General features: G+C 40.6%; 2 protein-coding genes across 2 annotated transcripts; one reads left to right on the top strand and one right to left on the bottom strand.

The window, feature by feature from the left end:
• Positions 1-230: 230 nt before the first annotated feature.
• On the bottom strand, positions 231-2,225 carry LOC106578171 (saxiphilin). The gene is made up of 5 exons (XM_014156801.2): positions 2,149-2,225; positions 1,577-1,637; positions 793-924; positions 453-540; positions 231-376 (listed from the first exon to the last, which is right to left on the bottom strand). The coding sequence occupies exons 2-5, from the start codon at positions 1,626-1,628 to the stop codon at positions 361-363; spliced, it is 288 nt and encodes a 95-aa protein (XP_014012276.1). The 5' UTR covers positions 1,629-1,637; positions 2,149-2,225; the 3' UTR covers positions 231-360.
• Positions 2,226-25,281: 23,056 nt separating this feature from the next.
• LOC106578176 (equistatin-like) lies at positions 25,282-27,301 on the top strand. Its single transcript, XM_045701697.2, has 5 exons — positions 25,282-25,424; positions 25,979-26,043; positions 26,670-26,801; positions 27,004-27,091; positions 27,167-27,301. The coding sequence occupies exons 2-5, from the start codon at positions 25,992-25,994 to the stop codon at positions 27,177-27,179; spliced, it is 285 nt and encodes a 94-aa protein (XP_045557653.2). The 5' UTR covers positions 25,282-25,424; positions 25,979-25,991; the 3' UTR covers positions 27,180-27,301.
• The last annotated feature ends 200 nt before the right edge of the window (positions 27,302-27,501 follow it).

Below are 27,501 nucleotides of genomic sequence, written 5' to 3'. Positions count from 1 at the left end.
TAGTGATTAGAGGGCAATAAAGTGCTTAATACCATGCAGTTATCAAGTATAGTAGGCTACTAATGACCATCAGCAGCATCATAGCTTGGAAAAGCCTAATTACCATGACTAAGTGGTCACATGGAATTGACTGCCTTCATGACCACAGGTGTGGTGGTAATACGGTCACCATAATAGCCTTATTCCTTCCGTTTCCCAGAATTGGACAGATTCAGCAAATCACACCAATAAAGAATGTAATGCAACAATTTTATCTCAGGATTTCTTCATTTATATGGAATGTGAATATGCTCCCATAGTACAGTAAAGACAACCATCAAAGTATTTCCAATGTTTTCGCAGTCTTCTCTCCAGCACCTTTCATCTGCGAGCACCACTACAATTACACAAAAAAATAATTACATTCTGAACCAGCTACAAATATTTAACATTTAGTGAATGAGAAAGTGTACCTGCAAGCACATTTTATTGGAGCAGTGCCAGGATGAGTCTCAGTACCCGGGATCTTCTGTCCAGTTCTGGTAAGACATGAAGAGGAACCTACCAGCAGTGGACATGTTTAAAACATATTGCACAAGTCCACACAAAAGTAAACACCACAAATAACAAGTGACATTTTGTTAGTCCCCATGAGGTCAATAGCTAATTCCAGGGGGTTAAGGGTTAAGATTAGAATTAAGGGTTAGGTTTAGGGTAAGAGTACAGGTTAGCGAAAATAGGATTTTAAATATAACTGAAATATGTCCCGAAACGGTTAACTGTACAAGACTGCGTTTATGTGTGAGTGGTAACCTGTAAAGCCCCAGTGTTGCTCAGGAGTGTATTCTCCCTTGCAGTCACACATGGGGACGTAGTCTCCAGGCGGGCCATTTTTCACAGTATCTCTAGAAAGTTCACAGCGGTTCCTGGGTTGTTTCGTAGCATCTGGACACACAGGTAACATATATTGTAACGGAGACATAAAATTATGCAAGCTTGGGCTGCATCTGGAATCTTAGGTTGCATCCCATATGGGCTCTCGTCAGAAGTAATGTATATGGAATAGGGTACCATTTCAGATGTAACCTAGGTAATTCCTGGCTAAATAATGAAATTCTGCTACTTGTTTAATGGGCCCATGCAGTCAATTCAGTTTGTTTTTTATATATCTGCTGATGAAACTAAGACTAAATTGTATCAGTGTTATTTCCTGATAGTTAGACAACCCAGTTGAATGATGAAACCACTCATATCAGAATACCTCAGTCAGCATCTAGACAACAATATACATCTCTGGAACTATGGGAGTGGCATGTAGCTTAGTGGTTACAGCTTTGGGCCAGAAGTTCAAATCAGTGAAATGACAAGTTGATATATCCATCCATGTTCCCTTGAGCAAGGCACAATCTTAATTTCTCCTGTGTCACAGTTGATAATGGCTGGCCTCAGGTGTCCCATGGAGAACCGGTTATGAAAAGATACCCTTTACAATTCACACTTGCGTATTAATACCTACGTGCATGAAATAGGACAGAGCAACACCCACTAATATTTTCATAAAATGTTGGTGAGTAAATGGGAGGAAAATCACTCTTACCTCCCAGAGCAAAAACCGTGCTGACAAGCAGAATGATGGTCAGTATCGCCATGATAATGGTCTACAGAGAAATAGATTAGTTAAGCATTTCAAATCAGCTGTGATTGTACTGGATCAGTTGAATGAAGTGTTCCTAGAGAGTTTAAACCCTGTGTTGGATACCAAACTTAAGCAACTGCTAAGGCAGCATTTTCTAAACCCAGTCCTGAGTATTGGCAACACGGTGCTACTAGTCTCCTGCTAAAACTCAGGTATCATCTCTTCAACCACATACAATAGATAAGCCTGGCACACAGGAATATGTATTCTTCACAAATGGTTCCTCATTTATTATCTAGTGCACCATCTTTGACTAGGGCCCACAGAGCACTACGCAGGGAAGGGGAAGCAGACTAGATCTTGACAGAGACTTCTATTCACTACAAAGGTAACTATTAGTCTATGCTCTTAAATTCAGGGGGTCGACCCACAAAAAGGGGTCATATATAGTGCACTACACTTAACCACGGCCACATAAGATTAACGTGCCATTTGAGAGGCAGCTAGTCTACTAAATAATATCACAAGCTCACCTTCTGCACTCTTCCAAGGGATTCACTGGTTGTCTCTCTGTTGTCTGTGAGTTATGGTCTACCTCTTCCACCTCTCCTTTTAAAGGATCTGTCACAGGTGTGACTAGTTGCCTCATTAACCCAACAAGAGATCCGATGTCGGCCATTAGCTGGTGGTGTAAAGTACTTATGTAAAAATTCTTTAAAGTACTACTTAAGTAGTATTTTGGGGTATCTTTACTTTACTACTTCTATTTATTTCAACTTTCACTTCACTACATTCCTAAAGAAAATAATGTACTTTTTACTCCATACATATTCCCCGACACCCAAAAGTACTCGTTAGATTTTGAATGATTAGCAGGACAGAAAAAATGGTCTAATTCACACACTTATCAAGAGAACATCCCTGGTCATCCCTACTGCCTCTGATCTAACAGACTCACTAAACACAAATGCTTCCTTTGCAAATTATGTCTGAGAGTTGGTGTGACACTGGCTATCCGTAATCAAATAAAAAAACAAGAAAATGGTGCCGTCTGGTTTGCTTAATATAATGAATTTGAAATGATTTATACTTTTACTTTTGAACTTAAGTATATTTTATCAATTACATTTCATGTTGATACTTCAGTATATTTGCTGAAACTTTTAAAACTTTACTCAAGTAATATTTACTGGGTGATTTACACTTTTACTTGAGTCATTTTCTCTGAAGGAATCTTCATAGGCAGTGAAGAGAGTAGTAGAGGAAGATGGGTCCAGTTTCAAGGGATCCTGAGAGGCTCCCTGTGAGTATGCCGAGGCCAATAGAGAGTGATAGGAATAACATGTGTTTCAGTAAGGTTGGTTTCTTAGCATTCATAGCCATGGTTATCAACTGTACCGCAGAAATGGAACATAAATCACTGAAAATATATGTTGTGGCGGTAGCTGCAGATAACTCGTTGGGTTATGAGATTTTACCGCAGAAGAGTTATAAGGTGTGATGAACGATAGTGTCCCGTTTTCCCAGGCTGCCGGCCTGCTGTAGGACAAAGCCCATGCGGTAGAACTCAGCTCACGTAGACTTGCATCCTAGCCCATGTAGACTTGCATCTTCAGAGCGTAGCTGGATTGTGCGTCACATGCAATCAATCGAATCAATCAAATTGATTGATAAAGCCCATCTTACGTCAGCTGATGTCACAAAGTGCTATACAGAAACCCAGCCTAAAACCCCAAACAGCAAGCATTGCAGGTGTAGAAGCACGTTGGATAGGAAAAACTCCCTAGAAAGGCCAGAACCTAGGAAGAAACCTAGAGAGGAACCAGGCTATGAGGGGTGGCCAGTCCTCTTCTGGCTGTGCCAGGTGGAGATTATAACAGAACATGGCTAAGATGTTCAAATGTTCATAGATGACCAGCAGGGTCAAATAATAATAATCACAGTTGTTGTCGATCATTCAGAGTATCTCTATCGCTCCTGCTGTCTCTAGAGAGTTGAAAACAGCAGGTCTGGGACAGGTAGCACGTCCGGTGAACAGGTCAGGGCTCGATAGCCGCAGCAGAACAGTTGAAACTGGAGCAGCAGCATGGCCAGGTGGACTGGGGACCACCCATATCTTGTTGTTGGGGACCACCACCCATAAAAAACAGTTTCTGGCTAAAGAGACAAGACTAACAAGGGAAATCCATGAACTAATAGTACAGGTAGATAGCAATAAAAAAATATACTACAGAGATACAAAATAAGTTAGAGAAAAAACAAATCGAACATGTGGAACTTATTCAAGAACAATCTAATGTAATCTATTACAAAAATAAAGCAAACTGTATGGAATATGGAGAAAAATGCAGCAATTATTCCTGAATCTCCCATACAGGAACGCTAACAAAAATGATTTGCATAAAATCGTTACTGAAGACGGAGTCATCTATGATTCTCCCAATGATATTTTAGAAGAGGAAGCTAATTATTTTAGGCAGATGTTCACTTTTCCGTCTCATCCTTTCCCACTGAATGAAGATTATACATTTACATTTAAATTTGAACATTTAGCAGATGCTCTTATCCAGAGCCACTTACAGTAGTGAATTTCGTACATTTAATTTAAAAAAAATTCCGTATTATGGTAAGCAATTCTTTCCAAATAATATAAAAACTGGAAAATTAACAAATGTACAGAAAGATCAGTGCGAAGACCAAATTACAGAAGAAAAACGTTTTGAAACTATTAAATCCTTTCAGTCTGGGAAAATCCCAGGGCTTGATGGCATACCGGTAGAGGTATATCAAGTTTTTTTTGTTATATACTAAAAGCTCCATTGTTAGATTTGTTTTAACTACTCCTATAGAAATGGTAGTTTGTCAGGTATTCAGCAGGAAGGTCTGATTTCTCTATTATTAAAACACTACCCAGATGGCAAATATAAAGACCCAGTCTATCTAAAAAACTGGAGGCCCCTTACACTTCAATGTTGTGATGTAAAAATACTAGCAAAATGCATAGCACTCAGAATTTAAAGGGTTTTACCTGGTATTGTTCATCATGATCAGACAGTTTTTTTTTACATGGACGATACATTGGAGATTATATACGACAACTACTAGACATAATAGAACATCATGAAACGTATAACAAGCCAGGAATGGTATTTATAGCGGATTTTGAAAAGGCATTTGATAAAGTAAAACTGTATTTTATTTATAAATGCCTGGATTTTTTCAATTTCGGCAATTCTCTTATAAAATGGGTAAAAATTATGTATAGCAACCCCAGGTGTAAAATAGTAAAATAACGGCTACTTCTCAGAGAGTTTCGAATTGTCAAGAGGAATTAAACAAGGGTGTCCGTGGTCACCATATCTATTCGTTATGGCCATCGAAATGTTAGCTATGAAAATCAGATCCATTAATAACAACATTAGAGGATTAGATATCCAAGGTTTAAAACAAAGGTGTCCATGTATTTCGATGGCTCAAGTTTTAAATTAAGTCCGCAAGCTAGATCTCTGCAATGTGTCATTGAAGATCTAGATAACTTTTCTGTACTCTCTGGACATAAACCTAATTATGATAAGTGTTCAATATTATGTATTGAATCCTTCAAAAATTCGACTTTTACATTATCCTGCAGTTTACCCATAAAATGGGCTGATGGTGAAGTAGACATACTCAGTATTCATATCACAAGAGATATAAATAAGCTCTACACAATGAATTTCAAAATAGAATGTGCCCATCTATATAATGAATATGAATTGGGTGGGTTGAGATTATTAAACATAAAAGCACTAAACCTCTCTCTAAAAGCTTCACTCATTCAAAGGTTTTACTTGAACCCTATATGGTTCTCAAGTAGATTACTAAGAAAAGCTCATCCATTGTTTAACCTCTCTGGGCTAGGCGGGACGAATTCGTCCCACCTACGTAACAGCCACTTGAAGCCTGTGGCGCGATTTTCAAAACCTTAAAAATCCTATTACTTCAATTTCTCAAACATATGACTATTTTACAGCTATTTAAAGACAAGACTCTCGTTAATCTAACCACACTGTCCGATTTCAAAAAGGCTTTACAACGAAAGCAAAACATTAGATTATGTCAGCAGAGTACCAAGCCAGAAATAATCAGACACCCATTTTTCAAGCTAGCATATAATGTCACAAAAACCCAGAAGACAGCTAAATGCAGCACTCACCTTTGATGATCTTCATCAGATGACAACCCTAGGACATTATGTTATACAATACATGCATGTTTTGTTCAATCAAGTTCATATTTATATCAAAAACCAGCTTTTTACATTAGCATGTGACGTTCAGAACTAGCATACCCCCCGCAAACTTCCGGGGAATTCGCTAACATTTTACTAAATTACTCACGATAAACGTTCACAAAAAGCATAACAATTATTTTAAGAATTATAGATACAGACCTCCTCTATGCACTCGATATGTCCGATTTTAAAATAGCTTTTTGGTGAAAGCACATTTTGCAATATTCTAAGTTCATAGCCCAGGCATCACGGGCTAGCTATTTAGACACCCGGCAAGTTTAGCACTCACCAATATCAGCTTTAATATTATAAAAGTTTCATTACCTTTTGTTGTCTTCGTCAGAATGCACTCCCAGGACTGCTACTTCAATAACAAATGTTGGTTTGGTCCAAAATAATCCATCGTTATATCCGAATAGCGGCGTTTTGTTCGTGCGTTCCAGACACTATCCGAAATGGTAAAGAATTCGTGACAAAAAAATGCTAAATATTCCATTACCGTACTTCGAAGCATGTCAACCGCTGTTTAAAATCCATTTTTATGCCATTTTTCTCGTAAAAAAGCGATAACATTCCGACCGGGAATCTCCTTTTAGCTAAACTGAGGAAAGTAAACAAAGCTTTCGGTCGACGCGGGCACGAGCCTGAGTCTCACAGTACTGTAACCAGCAACTACCCAAACGTGCTACTTTTTTTCAGCCAGAGCCTGCAAAGCCACGATTCAGCTTTTTGCCGCCTTCTGAGACCCTATGGCAGCCGTAGGAAGTGTCACGGGACAGCTAAGATCCTCACTCTTCAATAAACAGAGACAAGAAGAACGACACCTTGTCAGACAGGCCACTTCCTGCCTGAAACCTTGTCAGGTTGTTGCCTGCCAAATGAGTTCTGTTATACTCACAGACACCATTCAAACAGTTTTAGAAACTTTGGAGTGTTTTCTATCCATATGTAATAAGTATATGCATATTCTAGTTACTGGGTAGGAGTGGTAACCAGATTAAATCGGGTATGTTTTTTATCCAGCCGTGAAAATACTGCCCCCTAGCCATAACAGGTTAACACGGGGTTTCCTCAACCTCTCCTCTAGTACCCACAGCCATTCCAGATGATTTAAAATGCTCTACTAATCTCGCTCTTGTTCGCTCTCTCTCTCTCAGGAGACTATCTCCATGGCGATATTGACCATCATTCTGCTTGTTAGCACAGCTTTTGCTCTGGGAGGTAAGAGTGATGTACCTCACACTTACTCACCAACATTTTAATATAAACGTTAGTGGGTGTTGATCTGTCCTATTCACACATGTACGTATTAATGTTTTGTTTCATAACCAGTTGTCCCTTGGGCAGCCATTATCAACCGTGACACTGGAGAGAAGGTTGTCTTGCTCAAGGGCACATAGACAGATATTTTAACCTGTTAGGGCTAGGGGGCAGCATTTGCACGTCTGGATAAAAAAAATGTACCCGATTTAATCTGGTTACTAATCCTACCCAGTAACTAGAATATGCATATACTTATTATATATGGATAGAAAACACTCTAAAGTTTCTAAAACTGTTTGAATGGTGTCTGTGAGTATAACAGAACTCATTTGGCAGGCAAAACCCTGAGACATTTTCTGACAGGAAGTGGATACCTGATGTGTTGTATTACCTTTAAACCTATCCCATTGAAAAACACAGGGGCTGAGGAATATTTTGGCACTTCCTATTGCTTCCACTAGATGTCACCAGCCTTTACAAAGTGATTTGAGTCTTCTGGAGGGAGATCTGACCGAACAAGAGCCATGGAACGATGATGTCCCATTAGACACCTGGCGCGCGAGTTCATGTTGGGTACCCTCGTTCCAATACGTTATAAAAGAGTATGCATTCGTCCACCTTGAATATTATTCATGTTCTGGTTAAAAAAGGCCCTAATGATTTATGCTATACAACGTTTGACATGTTTGAACGAACGTAAATATATTTTTTCCCCTCGTTCATGACGAGAAGTCCAGCTGGCTTAGATCATGTGCTAACAAGACGGAGATTTTTGGACATAAATGATGAGCTTTTTTGAACAAAATTACATTCGTTATGGACCTGTGATACCTGGAAGTGACATCTGATGAAGAGAATCAAAGGTAATGGATTATTTACATAGTATTTTCGATTTTAGATCTCCCCAACATGATGTCTAGTCTGTATCGCAACGCGTATTTTTCTGGGCGCAGTGCTCAGATTATTGCAAAGTGTGATTTCCCAGTAAGGTTATTTTTAAATCTGGCAAGTTGATTGCGTTCAAGAGATGTAAATCTATAATTCTTTAAATGACAATATAATATTTTACCAATGTTTTCTAATTTTAATTATTTAATTTGTGACGCTGACTTGACTGCCGGTTATTGGAGGGAAACGATTTCCTCAACATCAATGCCATAGTAAAACGCTGTTTTTGGATATAAATATGAACTTGATAGAACTAAAAATGCATGCATTGTCTAACATAATGTCCTAGGAGTGTCATCTGATGGAGATTGTAAAAGGTTAGTGCATCATTTTAGCTGGTTTTATGGTTTTGGTGACCCTGTCTTTGACTTGACAAAACATTACACACAACTCTTGTAAATGTACTGTCCTAACATACTCTAAATTTATGCTTTCGCCGTAAAACCTTTTTGAAATCGTAAAACGTGGTTAGATTAAGGAGATGTTTATCTTTCAAAGGGTGTAAAATAGTTGTATGTTTGAAAAATTTGAATTTTGACATTTATTTGGATTCAAATTTGCCGCTCTTGAAATGCACCTGCTGTTGATGGAGTGCACCACGGGTGGCACGCTAGCGTCCCACCTAGCCCATAGAGGTTAACTTGACATTCAGGGATTAAAACTAGGAACCTTTGTGTTACTGGCCCAACTCTCTAACCGCTAGGCTACCTGCCACTCCTCTTGTTCCAGAGATGTATATTGGTGTCTAGATGCTGGACTGAGGTATTCTGATATGAATGGTTTGATCATTCAACTGGATGTATGATTGGATTGTCAGGAAGTAACACTGACACAACTTACCCCCACTTTCAGTCTTAGTTTCATCAGCTGTTATACAAAAGACAGAAACTGAATTGACTGCACAGGGCTTTTAAACAAGTAGCGCAATTTCAGTATTTAGCCAGGAAGTACCTAGGTTACATCTGAAATGGAACATGTTCCGTATAAAATACTTCTGACCAGGGCCCATATGGGACGCAACCCAAGATTCCGGCATGCATGTGCTGCAATGTTATGTCCACATTACAATCAATCTATGTTACCTGTGTCCAGATGCTACGTTACGACCCATGACCCCTGTGAGCGTGCTAGATATGCCGCGACACATGGCCCAATTGGAGCCTACATCCCCACGTGTGACGCCACTGGACAATACACCCCTAAGCAATGTTCGGGCTCTACAGGTTAACACGGACGCACATATACACACACTAAATTCTCCAATTCAGTTGAATGTTACAGTAAATATTGTATGTGCAACATGTCTATTTCTGGTAGGTTACTGTTGGTGTGTGACCACTACTGGACAGAAGATTCAGGGTACGGAGACTCCACCAGGCACTGCTATCAACTGCTAGCAACTGTTCCACCAAGGTGTGTGTGTGTGTATATACATACTCATTCACTAAATGTTATTTCTTTGCAGCTGATTCTGGATGTTAATGTTTTTTGTCTAATTGTAGGACTGTATTACCGGCAGTTACAAGAAATGAAGGCAGTCAAATTCCACGTGACCATTTAGTAATTAGGCTTCTCCAAGCTCTGATGCTGGTGATGGTCATTAGTTGCCTGGTACTCAGCACTCTATTGTCCCTCTAATCACTCTGACATCAATGCAAATGTAAAACATTTCATGAGCTCATGTTGCGCAACATTTCTATAACCTATGCAATTGTCTGAGAACTGCCTCATGGCTTCTATTAGAAAGAGGATCCCATCAGCTTTCTATAGGTTAGATCTACTATATTTGCAGTACCAGTCAAAAGTTTGAACACACCTACTCATTCCAGGGTTTTCATCTAATATTTTCAACTATGACATAACACATGGAATCACATCTTAAACCAAAATATATTGAGATTCTTCAAAGTAGCCACCCTTTGCCTTGACAGCTTTGTACACTCTTGGCATTCTCTCAACCAGATTCATGGAATGCATTTCAATTAACGGGTGTGACTTAATTTGTGGAATTTCTTTCCTCAATGCGTAAGAGCCGATCAGTTGTGACAAGGTAGGGGTGGTATACAGAAAATAGCCCTATTTGTTATTTTAAGCCCAAGTCCATATTATGGCAAGAACAGCTCAATGCAAAGAGAAACAGCCCATTACTTTAAGACAGGAAGGTCAGTCAATGCGGAACATTGCACTTAAAGAAACGTTCAAAGTTCTTAGTCTCAAAAACCAAGAGCTACGATGACTCATGAGGCTCACCACAGGAAAGGAAGACCCAGAGTTACCTCTCTTGCAGAGGATATGATCAATAGAGATACCAGTCTTAGAATATGTGTTTCACAGAGTTCAAGTAAGACACCTCAACATCAACTGTTCGGAGGAGACTGCGTGAATCAGGCCTTCATGTTCGAATTGCTGCCAAGATACTACTTTCCGGAACAGACTATGGGAGGTGCACAGTACTACATGGAACTCTATTCCACATCAAGAAACTCATGCCAGCAGTAAGATTAGATTTTAAAAAACGGATAAAAATACACTGAAGCAACACATGCATACAAACACACGATAACATACACACTACACCCATGTACGCTTGGATTTTGTGTTATAGATATGTGGTAGAGTAGAGGCCATAGGGCACACACTTAATATGTTGTGAAATCTGTTATGAATGTATGGTAATGTCTTTAAAATGTATAACTGCCTTGATTTTGCTGAACCCCAGGATGAGTAGCTTCTGCCTTGGCAGCAGCTAATGGGGATCCATAATAAATACTGCGTGGGCTGAGTCGTACTGCATTGGCTGAGTCCTTTTTTATTAAAATATTTTATTAATTATTTTTTTTTACTTTATTGAATATTCGAAACATACAATATACTTGCAGTGAAGCCGCTCAATAACTACATCATCCCAGTCGTCCAACAGATTCCCATTCAGAGCGACACACAGAAGCATCCAGGGTCAATTCTCTGCTCAAGGGCATGTTGAGCCCTCCCTGTGGCTCAGTTGGTAGAGCTTGGTGTGTGCAATGCCAGGGTTGTGGGTTCGATTCCCAGTACAAAAAAAAATGCATGAAATGAAATGTATGTATTCACTACTGTAAGTCGCTCTGGATAAGAGTGTCTGCTAAATGACTGAAATGTAAATGTAATGTTGGCCGATCTACCACCAGGCCAAAAACTTGATCCCGAACCCTCCAAGATCCCCCCCACAGTTCCCCAATAGCTGTCCCTCAACCATTCGAGACCCCTCCCACAGCCCCCCCAGGAAGAAAAAAAATAAAAAATACAATTAATTCCATTCCCCACCCCCAAGAACCCCCCAATGCACCAACAACCATGAGAATGAACTAAAGAGAGAAAAAAGGAAAAGACAGAAGAAAACAGCAAACAACAATGCAATTTACAACAAAGGATATCAAGGACAATTAAATCATAACAGCAACGCCAACTGTAAATGTTTGTGTGCATGTCTGGCACTATTACATGTATGTGTTTATTTGAATGAGAGTGTGTGTATATGCATGTTCACAAACACTTGCACGGCATCAGCCTCAGGCAAACCGGCATTTGTTGTAAAAACACTGCCACTTAGTGTCATTCAAATGTACTTTTTTAAATGTTTTATTTGGACTTTTATCTTTGACCATCATTCTATCTCCCACACAGCAACTCCACTCCCACTTGTCTCCAATTCCACATACCAACCCTCAGCTTCCCTCAGCCCATCCCATGTATCTCTGCTGGCCACCCACTTCGGGTTTCCACGCAACACATATCTTTCAACTATGCTGTGATGTTTAACCTCTATGGGCTAGGCGGGACGAATTCGTCCCACCTACGTAACAGCCAGTCTAATCCAGTGGCGCGATTTTTGAATCGTTTGAAATACTATTACTTCAATTTCTCAAACATATGACTATTTTACAGCTATTTAAAGACAAGACTCTCGTTTATCTAACCACACTGTCCGATTTCAAAAAGGCTTTACAACGAAAGCAAAACATCAGATTATGTCAGGAGAGTGCCCAACCAGAAATAATCAGACACCCATTTTTCAAGCTAGCATATAATGTCACCAAAAACCCAAAGCACAGCTAAATGCAGCACGAACCTTTTATGATCTTCATCAGATGACACACCTAGGACATTATGTTATACAATACATGCATGTCTGTTCAATCAAGTTCATATTTATATCAAAAAACAGCTTTTTACATTAGCATGTGACGTTCAGAAAAAGCATACCCCCCGCAAACTTCCGGGGAATTTACTAACAGTTTGCTAAATTACTCACGATAAACGTTCACAAAAAGCATAACAATTATTTTAAGAATTATAGATACAGACCTCCTCTATGCACTCGATATGTCCGATTTTAAAATAGCTTTTTGGTGAAAGCACATTTTGCAATATTCTAAGTACATAGCCCAGGCATCACGGGCTCGCTATTTAGACACCCGGCAAGTTTAGCACTCACCATAATCATATTTAATATTATAAAAGTTTGATTACCTTTTGTTGTCTTCGTCAGAATGCACACCCAGGACTGCTACTTCAATAACAAATGTTGGTTTGGTCCAAAATAATCCATCGTTATATCCGAATAGCGGCGTTTTGTTCGTGCGTTCCAGACACTATCCGAAATAGTAAAGAAGTGTCGTGCGCATGGCGCAATTCGTGACAATAAAATTCTAAGTATTCCATTACCGTACTTCGAAGCATGTCAACCGCTGTTTAAAATCAATTTTTACGACATTTTTCTCGTAGAAAAGCGATAATATTCCGACAGGGAATCTCCTTTTCGGCAAACAGAGGAAAAAATCCTAAAGGCGGGGGCGGTCGGGGTCACGCGCATAAGCCAGTGTCCCTTGATCGGCCACTTGAGAAAGGCGATAATGTGTTTCAGCCTGGGGCTGGAATGACGACATTCTGTTTTTTCCCGGGCTCTGAGAGCCTATGGAAGACGTGGGAAGTGTCACGTTAGAGCAGAGATCCTTAGTAAATGATAGAGATGGAAAACAAGTTCAAGAAATGGTCAGACAGGCCACTTCCTGTAAAGGAATCTCTCAGGTTTTGACCTGCCATTTGAGTTCTGTTATACTCACAGACACCATTCAAACAGTTTTAGAAAATTTAGGGTGTTTTCTATCCATATGTAATAAGTATATGCATATTCTAGTTACTGGGTAGGAGTGGTAACCAGATTAAATCGGGTATGTTTTTTATCCAGCCGTGTCAATACTGCCCCCTAGCCCTAACAGGTTAACCCCCTTGGAAATAGCATTTGACCTCATGGGGACTAACAAAATAAGACTTATGCAACAGCTTTTTAACATGTCCACTTCTGGTAGGTTCCTCTTGGTGTGTTACCAGAACTGTACAAAAGATCCCGGGTACTGAGACTCCACCAGGCACTGCTTCTGTCAAATGTGCATGCAGGTACACTCATTCACTAAATGTTCATTCTTTGCAGCTTGTTCTGAGTGTTAATATTTGTTTTTTGTTTAATTATAGTGGCGCTCGCTGATGAGAGGCATTGGAACCAAGACGTTGAGAAGACTTTGCAAAAACATTGGAATTACTTTGATGCTTGTCTTTACAGTACTATGGGCGTTGATTCACATTCTATATGAATAAATCCAGAGCTAAAATTGTTGCTTCACTTCCTTTATTGTTGGTGTTATATGCTGAACCAGTCCATTTCTGGGAAATGGAAGAAATAAGGCTATGGTGACCGTATTACCACCACACCTGTGGTCATGAAGGCAGTCAATTCCATGTGACTGGGCTTTTCCAAGCTATGCTGATGGTCATAAGTAGCCTACTATACTTGATAACTGCCTGGTACTCAGCACTTTATTGCCCTCTAATCACTGACATCAATGCAAATGTAATTGCAAATCAACTATTGGTCACATGCAGGTTATTAGTAGATGTTGTGGGTGTAGCAAAATGCTTGCGCTTCTAGCTCCGACAGCGCAGTAATATCTAACAAATTACACAACGTGTATACACTTAAGTAGGAATGAATTAAGACTATAAACCTATGGAAGAAGTTACAGTATATACATATGAGATGAGGAATGGCAGATCTGTAAATACTTTTGACGTGGCCAGTGATTCCTAGCCGCTTCCTATAGGCAGCAGCCTCTAAAGTGCTAGTGATGGCCTTGCGAGAGTAGCTATTAAGTCTCTCGGTTCTGGCTTTGATGCACCTGTACTGACTGCCTTCTAGATGATAGCGGGGTGAACAGGCAGTGGCTCGGGAGGTTGTCCTTGATCTTTTTGGCCTGCCGGTGACATTGGGTGCTGTAAGTTTCCTGGAGGGGGGATAATTTGCCCCCGGTAATTCCTTGGCCAGACCGCACCACCCTCTGACGAGCGTTGGCGGCAATACAGCCTGACAGGATGCTTTCAACTGCATCTGCAATGTGTGGGTTTTAGGTGACAAGCCAAATTTCTTTAGCCACAAGGTTGACGAGGCTCTGTTGTGCCTTCACCACACTGTGTGGGTGGTTCATTTGTCTGTCAGTGAGGTGTACGCCAAGGAACTTGAAGCTTTCCACCTTCTCCACTGTGGTCCCATCAATGTAGATAAGGGGGTGCACCCTCTGCTGTTTCCTGAAGTGCACGATCATCTCCTTTTGTTGACATTGAGTGAGAGGTTGTTTCCCAGGCACTACACTCCCAGAGCCGCCCTCCCTGTAGGCTGTCTCATCGTTGGTAATCAAGCCTTTTAGTGTTGTCTGCAAACTTGTGTTGGAGGCGTGCTTGGCCACGCGGTCATGGGTGAAAAGGGAGTACAGGCGGGGATGAGCACTCACCCTTGTGGGACCGCAGTGTTGAGAATCAGCGGAGTGGAGGTGATGTTTCCTACCTTCACCACCTGGGGGCGGCCTGTAAGTAAGTCCAAGACCCAGTTGCACAGGGTGAGGTTCAGGGCCTCGAGCTTAATGATTATTAAATGCGGTGGTTGGTGCGACTGCTACCATCTATCCACGGTTTCTGGTTAGGGTATTGAATAGTACGAAGCACGGGCACTTCCTGTTTGAGTTTCTGTCTATAGGACAGGAGGAGCAAGATGGAGTCGTGGTCAGATTTGCCGAAAGGAGGGCGGGGGAGGGCCTTGTAAGCATCCCGGAAGTTTAAATAGCAATGGTCGACTGTATTAGCAGCGCCAGTAGGAGAGTCAATATGTTGATAGAATTTCGGCAGCGTAGTCTTCAGATTTGCTTTGTTAAAGTCCCCAGCTACAATAAATGCAGCCTCAGGATATGTGGTTTCCAGTTTACATAAAGTCCAATCAAGTTCTTTTGAGGGCCGTCGAGGTTTCGGCTTGAGGGGGGATGGAAACGGACGTGGCGATGACGGAGGAGAATTCTCTTGGGAGATAATATGGTTGGCAATTAATTGTGATGTATTCTAGGTCGGGTGAACAAAATGACTTGAGTTCCTGTATGTTCCTAGAATTACACCATGAGTCATTAATCATGAAACACGCCCTGCTGCTTCCCCGAGAGTTGTTTATTCCTATCTGCGCGATGTACTGAGAATCCTGCTGGCTTTACTGACTCCGACAGAGTATCGCGAGAGAGCCATGTTTCCGTGAAACAAAGTATGTTACAGGCCCCGATGTTTCTCTGGAAAGAAATCCTTGCTCTAAGCTCATCAACTTTGTTAACCAAAGACTGAACATTAGCGAGTAATATACTCGGAAGCGGTGGGTGGTGTGCCCTCCTCCTAAGTCGAACCAGCAGGTCGCCTCGAGTGCCTCTCCTCCACCGGTGACGTTGTGGGTCGGCCTCTGGAATAAATTAAATTGCTCTGGGGAGAGTGAACAAAGGATCTGCTCCAGGGAAGTCGTATTCCTGGTCGTAATGTTGCTAGTTCTGCTGAGTTACCGCCGCTCTAATATCCTATAGTTCTTCCCGGCTGTACGTAATGACACAAAACATTTCCTGAACTAATAATGTCAAAAATAGTACACAAAGAAACAAAATACTGCAAAGTTTTCTAAGAGCTAGTTGTGAATCTGTCATCTGTCGGCATCTTATTTTTATTCGTTTTTTTTATTGAATACTCAAAACATACAATATACTTGCAGTGAAGCCGCTCAACAACTACATCATACCAGTCATCCACAGATTCCCATTCAGAGCGACACACAGAAGCATCCAGGGTCAATGCTCTGCTCAAGGGCATGTTGGCCGATCTACCACCAGGCCAAAAAACGTGAACCCAACCCCTCCAAGATCCCCCCCACATTCCTCCAATAGCTGTCCCTCAACCATTGGAGACCCCTCCCACAGTACCCCCAGGATGAGAAAAATAAATAAAAAATACAATTAATTCCACTCACCACCACCAAGAACCCCCCAATGCACCAACAACCAAGAGAATGAAAGAGAAAAAAGGAAAAGACAGAAGAAAACAGCAAACAACAATGCAAATATAAAACAAAGGGCATCAAGGACAACTAAAATTGTAACAGCAATTCCAACTGTATATGTTTGTGTGCATGTCTGGCACTATTACATCTATGTGTGTGTTATTATATGTGTTTATTTGAATGAGAGTGTGTGTGTATGCATGTGTACAAACACCTGCACGGCATCAGCCTCAGCAAACCGGCATTAGTTGTAAAAACACTGCCACTTAGTGTCATTCAAATGTACTTTTTATTATGTTTTATGTAGAATTGTTTTATTTTTTACTTGTTTCTTAGAATGATGGTCAATCTCTCACACAGCAACTCCACACCCACTTGTCTCCAATTCCACATACCAACCCTCAGCTTCCCTCAGCCCATCCCATCTATCTCTGTTGGCCACCCACTTCGGGTTTCTACGCAACACATATCTTTCAACTATGCTGTGATGTTTAACGTACAATTTCAATCTATTTAATCGAATAGATTCCACAGATTGCGAGTTGAAGATAAATACTTTTACTAAGAGTATTAGTATGTTAGTAATTGACTGACCTGGTCTCTCCAGATCTCCTAACAGTACTATATCTAGGGTCAATTTTAGATCAATGCCATGCATTTTCAGCCATTCCTGAACCTGAAACCAGAAACAGGCTACCTGAGGGCAATACCAAAATAAATGGTCTATTGATTCTGTATCCTCACAACAAAATCTGCAGAGCTTCAATGATTTTATGCCCCAAATATTCAACATTTTGTTGGTAGCAAGACTTCTATATAATCATTTCTGCTGAAAAGCACAAAGTCTTGAATCTTGCGTTGTTATATATAACAACTCATACACCCTGTACCATGGAATGGGTACATCAAAAATCTCTTCCCATCTATTTTGCAATCTGTATGGCACAGTTGTCAACATCCTGGTCCTCAAATGAAAGTGGTATACTTTCCTATTTATGCAATTTTAATTCCTACGCAAGGTTTGATCCTTTATGTTGGGCAGACAGACCAGTTCCCTACCTCCTCCTGCTCCCACCTGCCTCCTCCATTTTTGGAGTAATGCTGTAATCAATTGGTTGTACTCTTGGATTGAGCAGACCTTTCCTTACAATTCTGATAACTCCATGAAGGACATAACTATACCATTCCAATTTACAATATAATTTAAGAACAAAATACCCTTTTCAAACATCTTTCCCATTAATTAATACAGGTATTTTATCAACCAGCACATTTGAGTTCAGCCATAATGTGTTGTAATATTTGTTGTATCTTTTCAGGGGGATGAAATTGAAATTGTAGCCAGCTCTGCAATGCTTGTTTGAAAAAGAGAGATACTTTGAAAAAAGTATCATTTTCAATTCATTGAAAATGAGACATGGCAATCTGCACAAAGGCAAAAAGGCAATTTTTAAACAATGGATTTGCTTTTCTTAGTAATCTACTTGAGGACCATTTAGGGTTCAAATAAAACTTTTGAATGAGTGAAGCTTTTAGAGAGAGGTTTAGTGCTTTTATGTTTAATAATCGCAACCCACCCAATTCATATTCAATATATAGATATGCACGTTTTATTTTGTCTGGTTAATGCGTCCCAGATAAAGCAAAATATATTTTGCTAATATGATTTGAAAAAAAAATCATCAGGAGTGGGCAGCGCAATAAGTAAGTGAGTAAACTGACATATGACTAAGAAGTTAATCAGGGCCATTTTTTCATAAATAGACGTATTTACCTCTCCATGGTTGCAGGATCTTGTCTATTTTTACAAGTTTTCTATTGAAATTCATTGTGTAGAGCTTATTTTTATCTTTTGTGATATGAATACCGGAATACCGAGTACGTCTACTTCACCATCAGCCCATTTTATAGGTAAACATGCAGGGTAATGTAAAAGTTGTATTTTTTAAGGATCCAATACGTAATATTGAACACTTATCATAATTAGGTTTTAGTCCAGAGAGTACAGAAAAGTTATCTAGATCTTCAATGAGACAATGCAGGGATCTAGCTTGCGGACTTAATTTAAAAGTTGAGTCATTGGCATACATTTTTTTTTATTTTACCTTTATTTAACTAGAACAAATTCTTATTTTCAATAACGGCCTAGGAACAGTGGGTTAACTGCCTGTTCAGAACAACAGATTTGTACCTCGTCAGCTCGGGGATTTGAACTTGCAACCTTTCGGTTACTAGTCCAATGCTCTAACCACTAGGCTACCCTTCCACCCCATACATGGACAGCATTTGTTTTAAACCTTGGATATCTAATCCTCTAATGCTGTTATTGGATCTGATTTTCATTGCTAGCATTTCGATGGCCATAACGAATAGATATGGTGACAGCAGACACCCTTGTTTAACTCTTCTTGACATTGCAAAACTCTCTGAGAAGTAGCTGTTATTTACTATTTTACACCTGGGGTTGCTATACATTATTTTCACCTATTTCATAAGAGAATTACCGAAATTTAAAAAAAAGCAGGCATTTATAAATGAAATCCAGTCTTACTTTATCAAATGCCTTTTCAAAATCCGCTATAAATACTATTCCTGGCTTCTTATATGTTTCATGATGTTCTATTATTTCTAGTAGTTGTCGTATATTATATCCAATGTATCGTCCATGTCAAAAACCTGTCATTAAACCCTTTTAATTTTGATTGCTTTGCATTTTGCTAGTATTTAAGCATCACAACATTGAAGTGTAAGGGGCCTCCAGTTTTTTAGATAGACTGGGTCTTTATATTTGCCATCTGGGTCTTGTTTTAATAATAGAGAAATCAGACCTTCCTGCTGAGTACCTGACAGACTACCATTTCTGTAGGAGAAGCTAAAACAATCTAACAATGGAGCTTTTAGTATATCAATGTAACGGCTGTCTACGGAAGAAGTGGACCAAAATGCGGCGGAGTTAGGGTTGTCATTTTTAATGTTACGAACACCATACAATTCACAAAACAACAAAACTGACAGCCAACACAGTCCTGTCAGGTGCAACAACAGTGACAAGAACAATTACCCACCCCACACAACGGAAACGTAGGCAACTTATGTGTGACTCCCAATCAACCACAACCCTCTACAGCTGTGCTTGATTGGAAGTCACACGGCCAAAATTAAATGAAACAATAAAACACTCACTCCCTTCTGCCACGTCCTGACCCAACTACACCCTCTACTGGTCAAGACGTGACAATCAAGAAATACCTGATATACCTCTACCGGTATGCCATCAAGCCCTGGGGTTTTTCCAGACTGAAAGGATTTAAGTCTCAAAAAGTTATTCCTCTGTAATTTGGCCTTCACACTGATCTTTCTGTACATTTGTTAATTTTCCATTTGTTATATTATTTGGAAAGAATTCCTTACCATAATCTTCATTCAGTGGGAAAGGATGAGACGGAAAAGTGAACATCTGCCTAAAATAATTACCTTCCTCTTTTAAAAGATAATTCGGAGAATCATAGACGACTCCGTCTTCAGTAACGAGTTTCTGCAAATTATTTTTGTTAGCGTTCCTGTATTGGAGATTCAGGAAGAACTTGGTGCATTTTTCTCCATATTCCATCCAGTTTGCTTTATTTTTGTAATAGATTACATTAGATCGTTCTTGAATAAGTTCCTCAAGTTCTTTTTGTTTTTCCTCTAACTTATTTTGTATCTCTGCAGTATCATTTTTATTGCTATCTACCTGTACTATTAGTTCATGGATTTCCCTTGTTAGTCTTGTCTCTTTAGCCAGAAACTGTTTTTTTAATGTGTTGTGGTCCCCAGCATCAAGATATGTGTCGTCCCAAGTCCTCCTGGCCGTGCTGAAGCTCCAGTTTCAACTGTTCTGCCTGCGGCTATGGAGCCTTGACCTGTTCACCGCACGTGCTACCTGTCCCAGACCTGCTGTTTTCAATTCTCTAGAGACAGCAGGAGCGATAGAGATACTCGGAATGATCGGCTATGAAAAGCCAACTGACATTTACTGACTTGTTGACCTGTTGCACCCTCGACAACCACTGGGATTATTATTATTTGACCCTGCTGGTCATCTATGAACATTTGAACATCTTTGCCATGTTCTGTTATAATCTCCACCCGGCACAGCCAGAAGAGGACTGGCCACCCCTCATAGCCTGGTTCCTCTCTAGGTTTCTTCCTTGGTTCTGGCCTTTCTAGGGAGTTGTTCCTATCCACCGTGCTTCTACACCTGCATTGCTTGCTGTTTGGGGTTTTAGACTGGGTTTCTGTACATCACTTTGTGGCATCAGCTGATGTAAGAAGGGTTTTAAAAATACATTTGATTGATTTGATTGATTGCAAGTGATGCACAATCCAGCTACGCTCTGAAGACGCAAGTCTACATGGGCTGAGATGCAAGTTTACGTGGACTGAGTTATAACGTGTGGGCTGTGTCCTGTTCTGGAGAGTGAATTCATGACATTTTGTGACACAAAATAGGGGAGGGTATAAAAGAATGGGGAAATGGATAGAAAAAAAACTGAAAACAAAAATTGCCCTACCAACTAACCATACACACATTAAAACATCACCACTATTCCACTACCTGACCCTGTCTGAACATAGACCCATTAAAACCTCACTACTATTCCACTACCTGAACCTATCTGACTATAGACCCATTAAAACCTCCCACTATTCCACTACTTGACCCTATCTGACCTTAGACCCGTTATATATAATGCCATACAACTCTCCTTCCGTGGTCTCCAACTGCTCCTAAATACAAGTAAAACTAAATGCATGTTCTTCAACCGATCGCTGCCTGCACCTGCCCGCCTGTCCAGCATCACTTCTCTGGACGGTTCTGACTTAGAATTTGTGGACAACTACAAATACCTAGGTGTCTGGTTAGACTGTAAACTCTCCTTCCAGACTCACATCAATAATCTCCAATCCAAAGTTAAATCCAGAATTGGCTTCCTATTTCGCAACAAAGCATCCTTCACTCATGCTGCCAAACATACCCTCGTAAAACTGACCATCCTACCAATCCTCGACTTCGGCGATGTCATTTACAAAATAGCCTCCAATACCCTACTCAACAAGCTGGATGCAGTCTATCACAGTGCCATCCGTTTTGTCACCAAAGCCCCATATACTACCCACCACTGCGACCTGTACGCTCTCGTTGGCTGGCCTTCGCTTCATAATCGTCGCCAAACACATTGGCTCCAGGTCATCTACAAGACCCTGCTAGGTAAAGTCCCCCCTTATCTCCGCTCACTGGTCACCATAGCAGCACCCACCTGTAGCACGCGCTCCAGCAGGTATATCTCTCTGGTCACCCCTAAAGCCAACTCCTCCTTTGGTCGTCTCTCCTTCCAGTTCTCTGCTGCCAATGACTGGAACGAACTACAAAAATCTCTGAAACTGGAAACACTTATCTCCCTCACTAGCTTTAAGCACCAGCTATCAGAGCAGGTCCCAGGTCACTGCACCTGTACATAGCCCATCTATAATTTAGCCCAAACTACTACCTCTTCCCCTACTGTTTTTATTTATTTTATTTATTTTGCTCCTTTGCACCATATTATTTATATTTTAACTTTGAACTTTCTTCAAATAACAAATCTACCATTCCAGTGTTTTACTTGCTATACTTTATTTACTTTGCCACCATGGCCTTTTTTGCCCTTACCTCCCTTATCTCACATCATTTGCTCACATTGTATATAGTCTTATTTTTTTCTACTGTATCATTGATTGTATGTTGTTTTACTCCATGTGTAACTCTGTGTTTTTGTATGTTGTCGAACTGCTTTGCTTTATCTTGGCCAGGTCGCAATTGTAAATGAGAGCTTGTTCTCAACTTGCCTACCTGGTTAAATAAAGGTGAAATAAAATACAAAATAAAAATAACCTCACCACTATTCCACTACTTGACCCTATCTGATACTAGACCCATTATAAACTCACCACTATTCCACTACATGACCCTATCTGATACTAGACCCATTAAAACCTCACCACTATTCCACTACATGACCCTATCTGATACTAGACCCATTATACAGTGGGGGGAAAAAGTATTTGATCCCCTGCTGATTTTGTACGTTTGCCCACTGATGAAGAAAGGATCAGTCTATAATTTTAATGGTAGGTTTATTTGAACAGCGAGAGACAGAATAACAACAAAAATATACAGAAAAACGCATGTCAAAAATGTTATAAATTGATTTGCATTTTAATGAGGGAAATAAGTATTTGACCACCCTCTCAATCAGAAAGATTTCTGGCTTCCAGGTGTCTTTTATACAGGTAACGAGCTGAGATTAGGAGCACACTCTTAAATGGAGTGCTCCTAACCGCAGCTTGTTACCTGTAAAAAAGACACCTGTCCACAGAAGCAATCAATCAATCAGATTCCAAACTCTCCACCATGGCCAAGACCAAAGAGCTCTCCAAGGATGTCAGGGACAAGATTGTAGACCTACACAAGGCTGGAATGGGCTACAAGACCATCGCCAAGCAGCTTGGTGAGAAGGTGACAACATTTGTTGCGATTATTCGCAAATGGAAGAAACACAAAAGAACTGTCAATATCCCTATGCCTGGAGTTCCATGCAAGATCTCACCTCGTGGGGTTGCAATGATCATGAGAACGGTGAGGAATCAGCCCAGAACTACAGGGGAGGATCTTGTCAATGATCTCAAGGCAGCTGGGACCATAGTCACCAAGAAAACAATTGGTAACACATTACGCCGTGAAGGACTGAAATCCTGCAGCGCCCGCAAGGTCCCCCTGCTCAAGAATACATATACATGCCGGTCTGAAGTTTGCCAATGAACATCTGAATGATTCAGAGGACAACTGGTGAAAGTGTTGTGGTCAGATGAGACCAAAATGGAGCTCTTTGGCATCAACTCAACTCGCCGTGTTTGGAGGAGGAGGAATGCTGCCTATGACCCCAAGAACACCATCTCCACCGTCAAACATGGAGGTGGAAACATTATGCTTTGGGGGTGTTTTTCTGCTAAGGGGACAGGACAACTTCACCGCAACAAAGGGACGATGGACGGGGCCATGTACCATCAAATCTTGGGTGAGAACATCCTTCCCTCAGCCAGGGCATTGAAAATGGGTCGTGGATGGGTATTCCAGCATGACAATGACCCAAAACACACGGCCAAGGCAACAAAGGAGTGGCTCAAGAAGAAGCACATTAATGTCCTGAAGTGGCCTAGCCAGTCTCCAGACCTTAATCCCATAGAAAATCTGTGGAGGGAGCTGAAGGTTCGAGTTGCCAAACGTCAGCCTCGAAACCTTAATGACTTGGAGAAGATCTGCAAAGAGGAGTGGGACAAAATCCATCCTGAGATGTGTGCAAACCTGGTGGCCAACTACAAGAAACATCTGACCTCTGTGATTGCCAACAAGGGTTTTGCCACCAAGTACTAAGTCATGTTTTGCAGAGGGGTCAAATACTTATTTCCCTCATTAAAATACAAATCATTTTATAACATTTTTGACATGCGTTTTTCTGGATTTTTTTGTTGTTATTCTGTCTCTCACTGTTCAAATAAACCTACCATTAAAATTCTAGACTGGTCATTTCTTTGTAAGTGGGCAAACGTACAAAATCAGCAGGGGATCAAATACTTTTTTCCCCCACTGTAAACTCACCACTATTCCACGACATGACCCTATCTGATACTAGACCCATTATAACCTCACCACTATTCCACTACTTGGCCCTATCTGATTCTAGACCCATTAAAACCTCACCACTATTCCACTACTTGGCTCTATCTGATTCTAGACCCATTAAAACCTCACCACTATTCCACTACATGACCCTATCTGGTCCTAGACCCATTATAACCTCACCAGTATTCCACTACTTGGGTCTATCTTATCCTACAGCAGGCCGGCAGCCTGGGAGAACGGGACACTATCGTTCATCACACCTTGTAACACTTCTGCTGTAAAATCTCATGACCCAACGAGTTCTCTGCAGCTACAACCACAACATCTATTTTCAGTGATTTATGTTCCATTTCTGTGGTACAGTTGATCACCATGGCTATGAATGCTAAGAAACCAACCTTACTGAAACACATGTTATTCCTATCACTCTCTATTGGCAATGGCATACTCACAGGGAGCCTCTCAGGATCCCTCGATACTGGAGCCATCTTCCTCTACTACTCTCTTCACTGCCTATGAAGATACCTTCAAAGAAAATGACTCAAGTAAAAGCGAAAGTCACCCAGTAAAATATTACTTGAGTAAAGGTTTAAAATTATTCGGTTTTAAATATACTGAAGTATCAACATTAAATGTAATTGATCAATTATACTTAAGTATCAATGCAAAAGTATAAATCATTTCAAATTCCTTACATTAAGCAAACCAGACCGCACCATTTTCTTGTTTTTTTTAAATATAATTACGGAAAGCCAGGGGCATACTCCAACACTCATTCACAATTTACAAACAAAGCATTTGTGTTTAGTGAGTCTGACAGGTCAGAGGCAGCAGGGATGACCATGGACATTCTATTGATAAGTGCGTGAATTGGACCATTTTTCTGTCCTGCTAATCATTCAAAATGTAACGAGTACTTTTGGCTGTCAGGGAAAATGTATGGAGTAAAAAGTACATTATTTTCTTTAGGAATGTAGTTAAGTGAAAGTTGTCAAAAATATAAATAGTAAGGTAAAGATACCCCCAAAAAACGACTTAAGTACTACTTTAAAGTATTTCTACTTAAGTTGTTTACACCACCGGCTAATGGCCCGACATCGGGATCTCTCGTTGGGTTAATGAGGCAACTAGTCACACCTGTGACAGGTCCTTTAAAATGAGAGGTAGAAGAGGTAGACCATAACTCACAGACAACAAAGAGAGAGACTCCCAGTGAATCCTTGGAAGAGTGTAGAAGGTGAGATTGTGTCATTATTTAATAGACTATCTGCATCTCAAATGGCACCTTAATCTTATGTGGCCCTGGTCAAATGTAGTGCACTATATAGGGTGCCATTTTGTGGAGTGACCCCCTGCATTTAAGAGCATAGACTAATAGTTACCTTTGCAGTAAATGGGTAGTCTCTGACTAGATCTAGGCTGCTTCCCAATCCCTATGTAGTGCATTATGGGCCCTCGTCAAAGATGGTTCACTACATAAGAAATGAGGAGCCATTTGTGAAGAATACATATTCCTGTGTGCCAGGCTTATCTATTGTATGTGGTTGAAGAGCTAATACCTGAGTTTTGGCAGAAGACTAGTAGCACCGTGTTGCCAATACTCGGTTCTTGGGGTCCTCAGGACTGGATTTAGGAAAGGCTGCCTTAGCAGTTGCTTAAGTGTTGTAATTAACACAGGGTTTCCTTAACCTCTCCTCTAGTTCCACCAGCCATTCCACTGACTTGGAATATTCCAGTACTATCACAGCTGACTAAAATTCTCAACTAATCCTCTCTCTCTCTCTCTCTCAGGAGACCTATCATCATGGCGACATTGACCATCATTCTGCTTGTCAGCACGGTTTTTGCTCTGGGAGGTAGGAGTTACATACCTCACACCTGCATTTTAATAAACATTAGTGGGTGTTGCTCTGTCCTATTTCACACATGCAGGTGTGACTTAAATGTTTTCATAACCGGTTCTCCATGGGACACCCTCTGACACTGGAATAATAAAGGTTGTGCATTGCTGAAGGGAACATAGATGGATATATCAACTTGTCAGTACACTGATATGAACTACTGGCCCAACGCTCTAACGGCAAGGCTACCTGCCACTCCTCTAGTTCCAGAGATGTATATCGGTGTCTAGATGCTGGACTGAGGTGTTCTGATATGATTGGTTTAATCATTCAACTTTATGTATGACTGGCTTGTCTAGCAACTATCAAGAAGTGACACTGATACAATTTACCCCCACTTTTACAGTTACACAATATGATACAATCACAGAAACTGAATTTTGACTGTGTGGGCCCTTTAAACAAGTAGCAGAATTTCAATTTTTAGCCAGGAAGTCCCTAGGTTGCATCTGAAATGGAACTCTATTCCGTATCAACTACTGAGAAGGGTCCCACACGCGAGGCAACCCAAGATTCCACATGCAGCCCAAGCTTCCAGAATGTTATGTCTACGTTACAATGCATGTTACCTGTGTGTCCAGATGCTATGAAACGACCCAAGACCCCTTGTGAGCGTGCTAGAGATGCTGTGATAAATGGCCCGCCTGGAGTCTACGTGCCCACGTGTGACTGCCAGGGAGAATACACCCCTGAGCAACACTGGGGATCTACAGGTTAATGCTCACCCAGTCTTGTACAGCTAACCTTGTGGGGACACACAATTCAGTCCCATTTAAAATCCTATTTCCCCTACCCTTAACACAAAAACCGTACCTTAATTCTAACCTTAACCCCCTTGGAAATAGCAGTTGACCTCATGGGGACTAACAAAATAAGACTTATGCAACAGCTTTTTAACATGTCCACTTCTGGTAGGTTCCTCTTGGTGTGTTACCAGAACTGGACAAAAGATCCCGGGTACTGAGACTCCACCAGGCACTGCTTCTGTCAAATGTGCATGCAGGTACACTCATTCACTAAATGTTCATTCTTTGCAGCTTGTTCTGAGTGTTAATATTTGTTTTTTGTTTAATTATAGTGGCGCTCGTTGATGAGGCATTGGAACCAAGACGTTGAGAAGACTTTGCAAAAACATTGGAATTACTTTGATGCTTGTCTTTACAGTACTATGGGCGTTGATTCACATTCTATATGAATAAATCCAGAGCTAAAATTGTTGCTTCACTTCCTTTATTGTTGGTGTTATATGCTGAACCAGTCCATTTCTGGGAAATGGAAGGAATAAGGCTATGGTGACCGTATTACCACCACACCTGTGGTCATGAAGGCAGTCAATTCCATGTGACTGGGCTTTTCCAAGCTATGCTGATGGTCATAAGTAGCCTACTATACTTGATAACTGCCTGGTACTCA

Source organism: Salmo salar, chromosome 18 (assembly GCF_965601325.2).
Source record: "Salmo salar chromosome 18, fSalSal1, whole genome shotgun sequence".
In the NCBI taxonomy this organism is placed as follows: Eukaryota; Metazoa; Chordata; class Actinopteri; order Salmoniformes; family Salmonidae; genus Salmo; species Salmo salar.
This window is presented reverse-complemented; position numbering and strand designations above follow the sequence as displayed.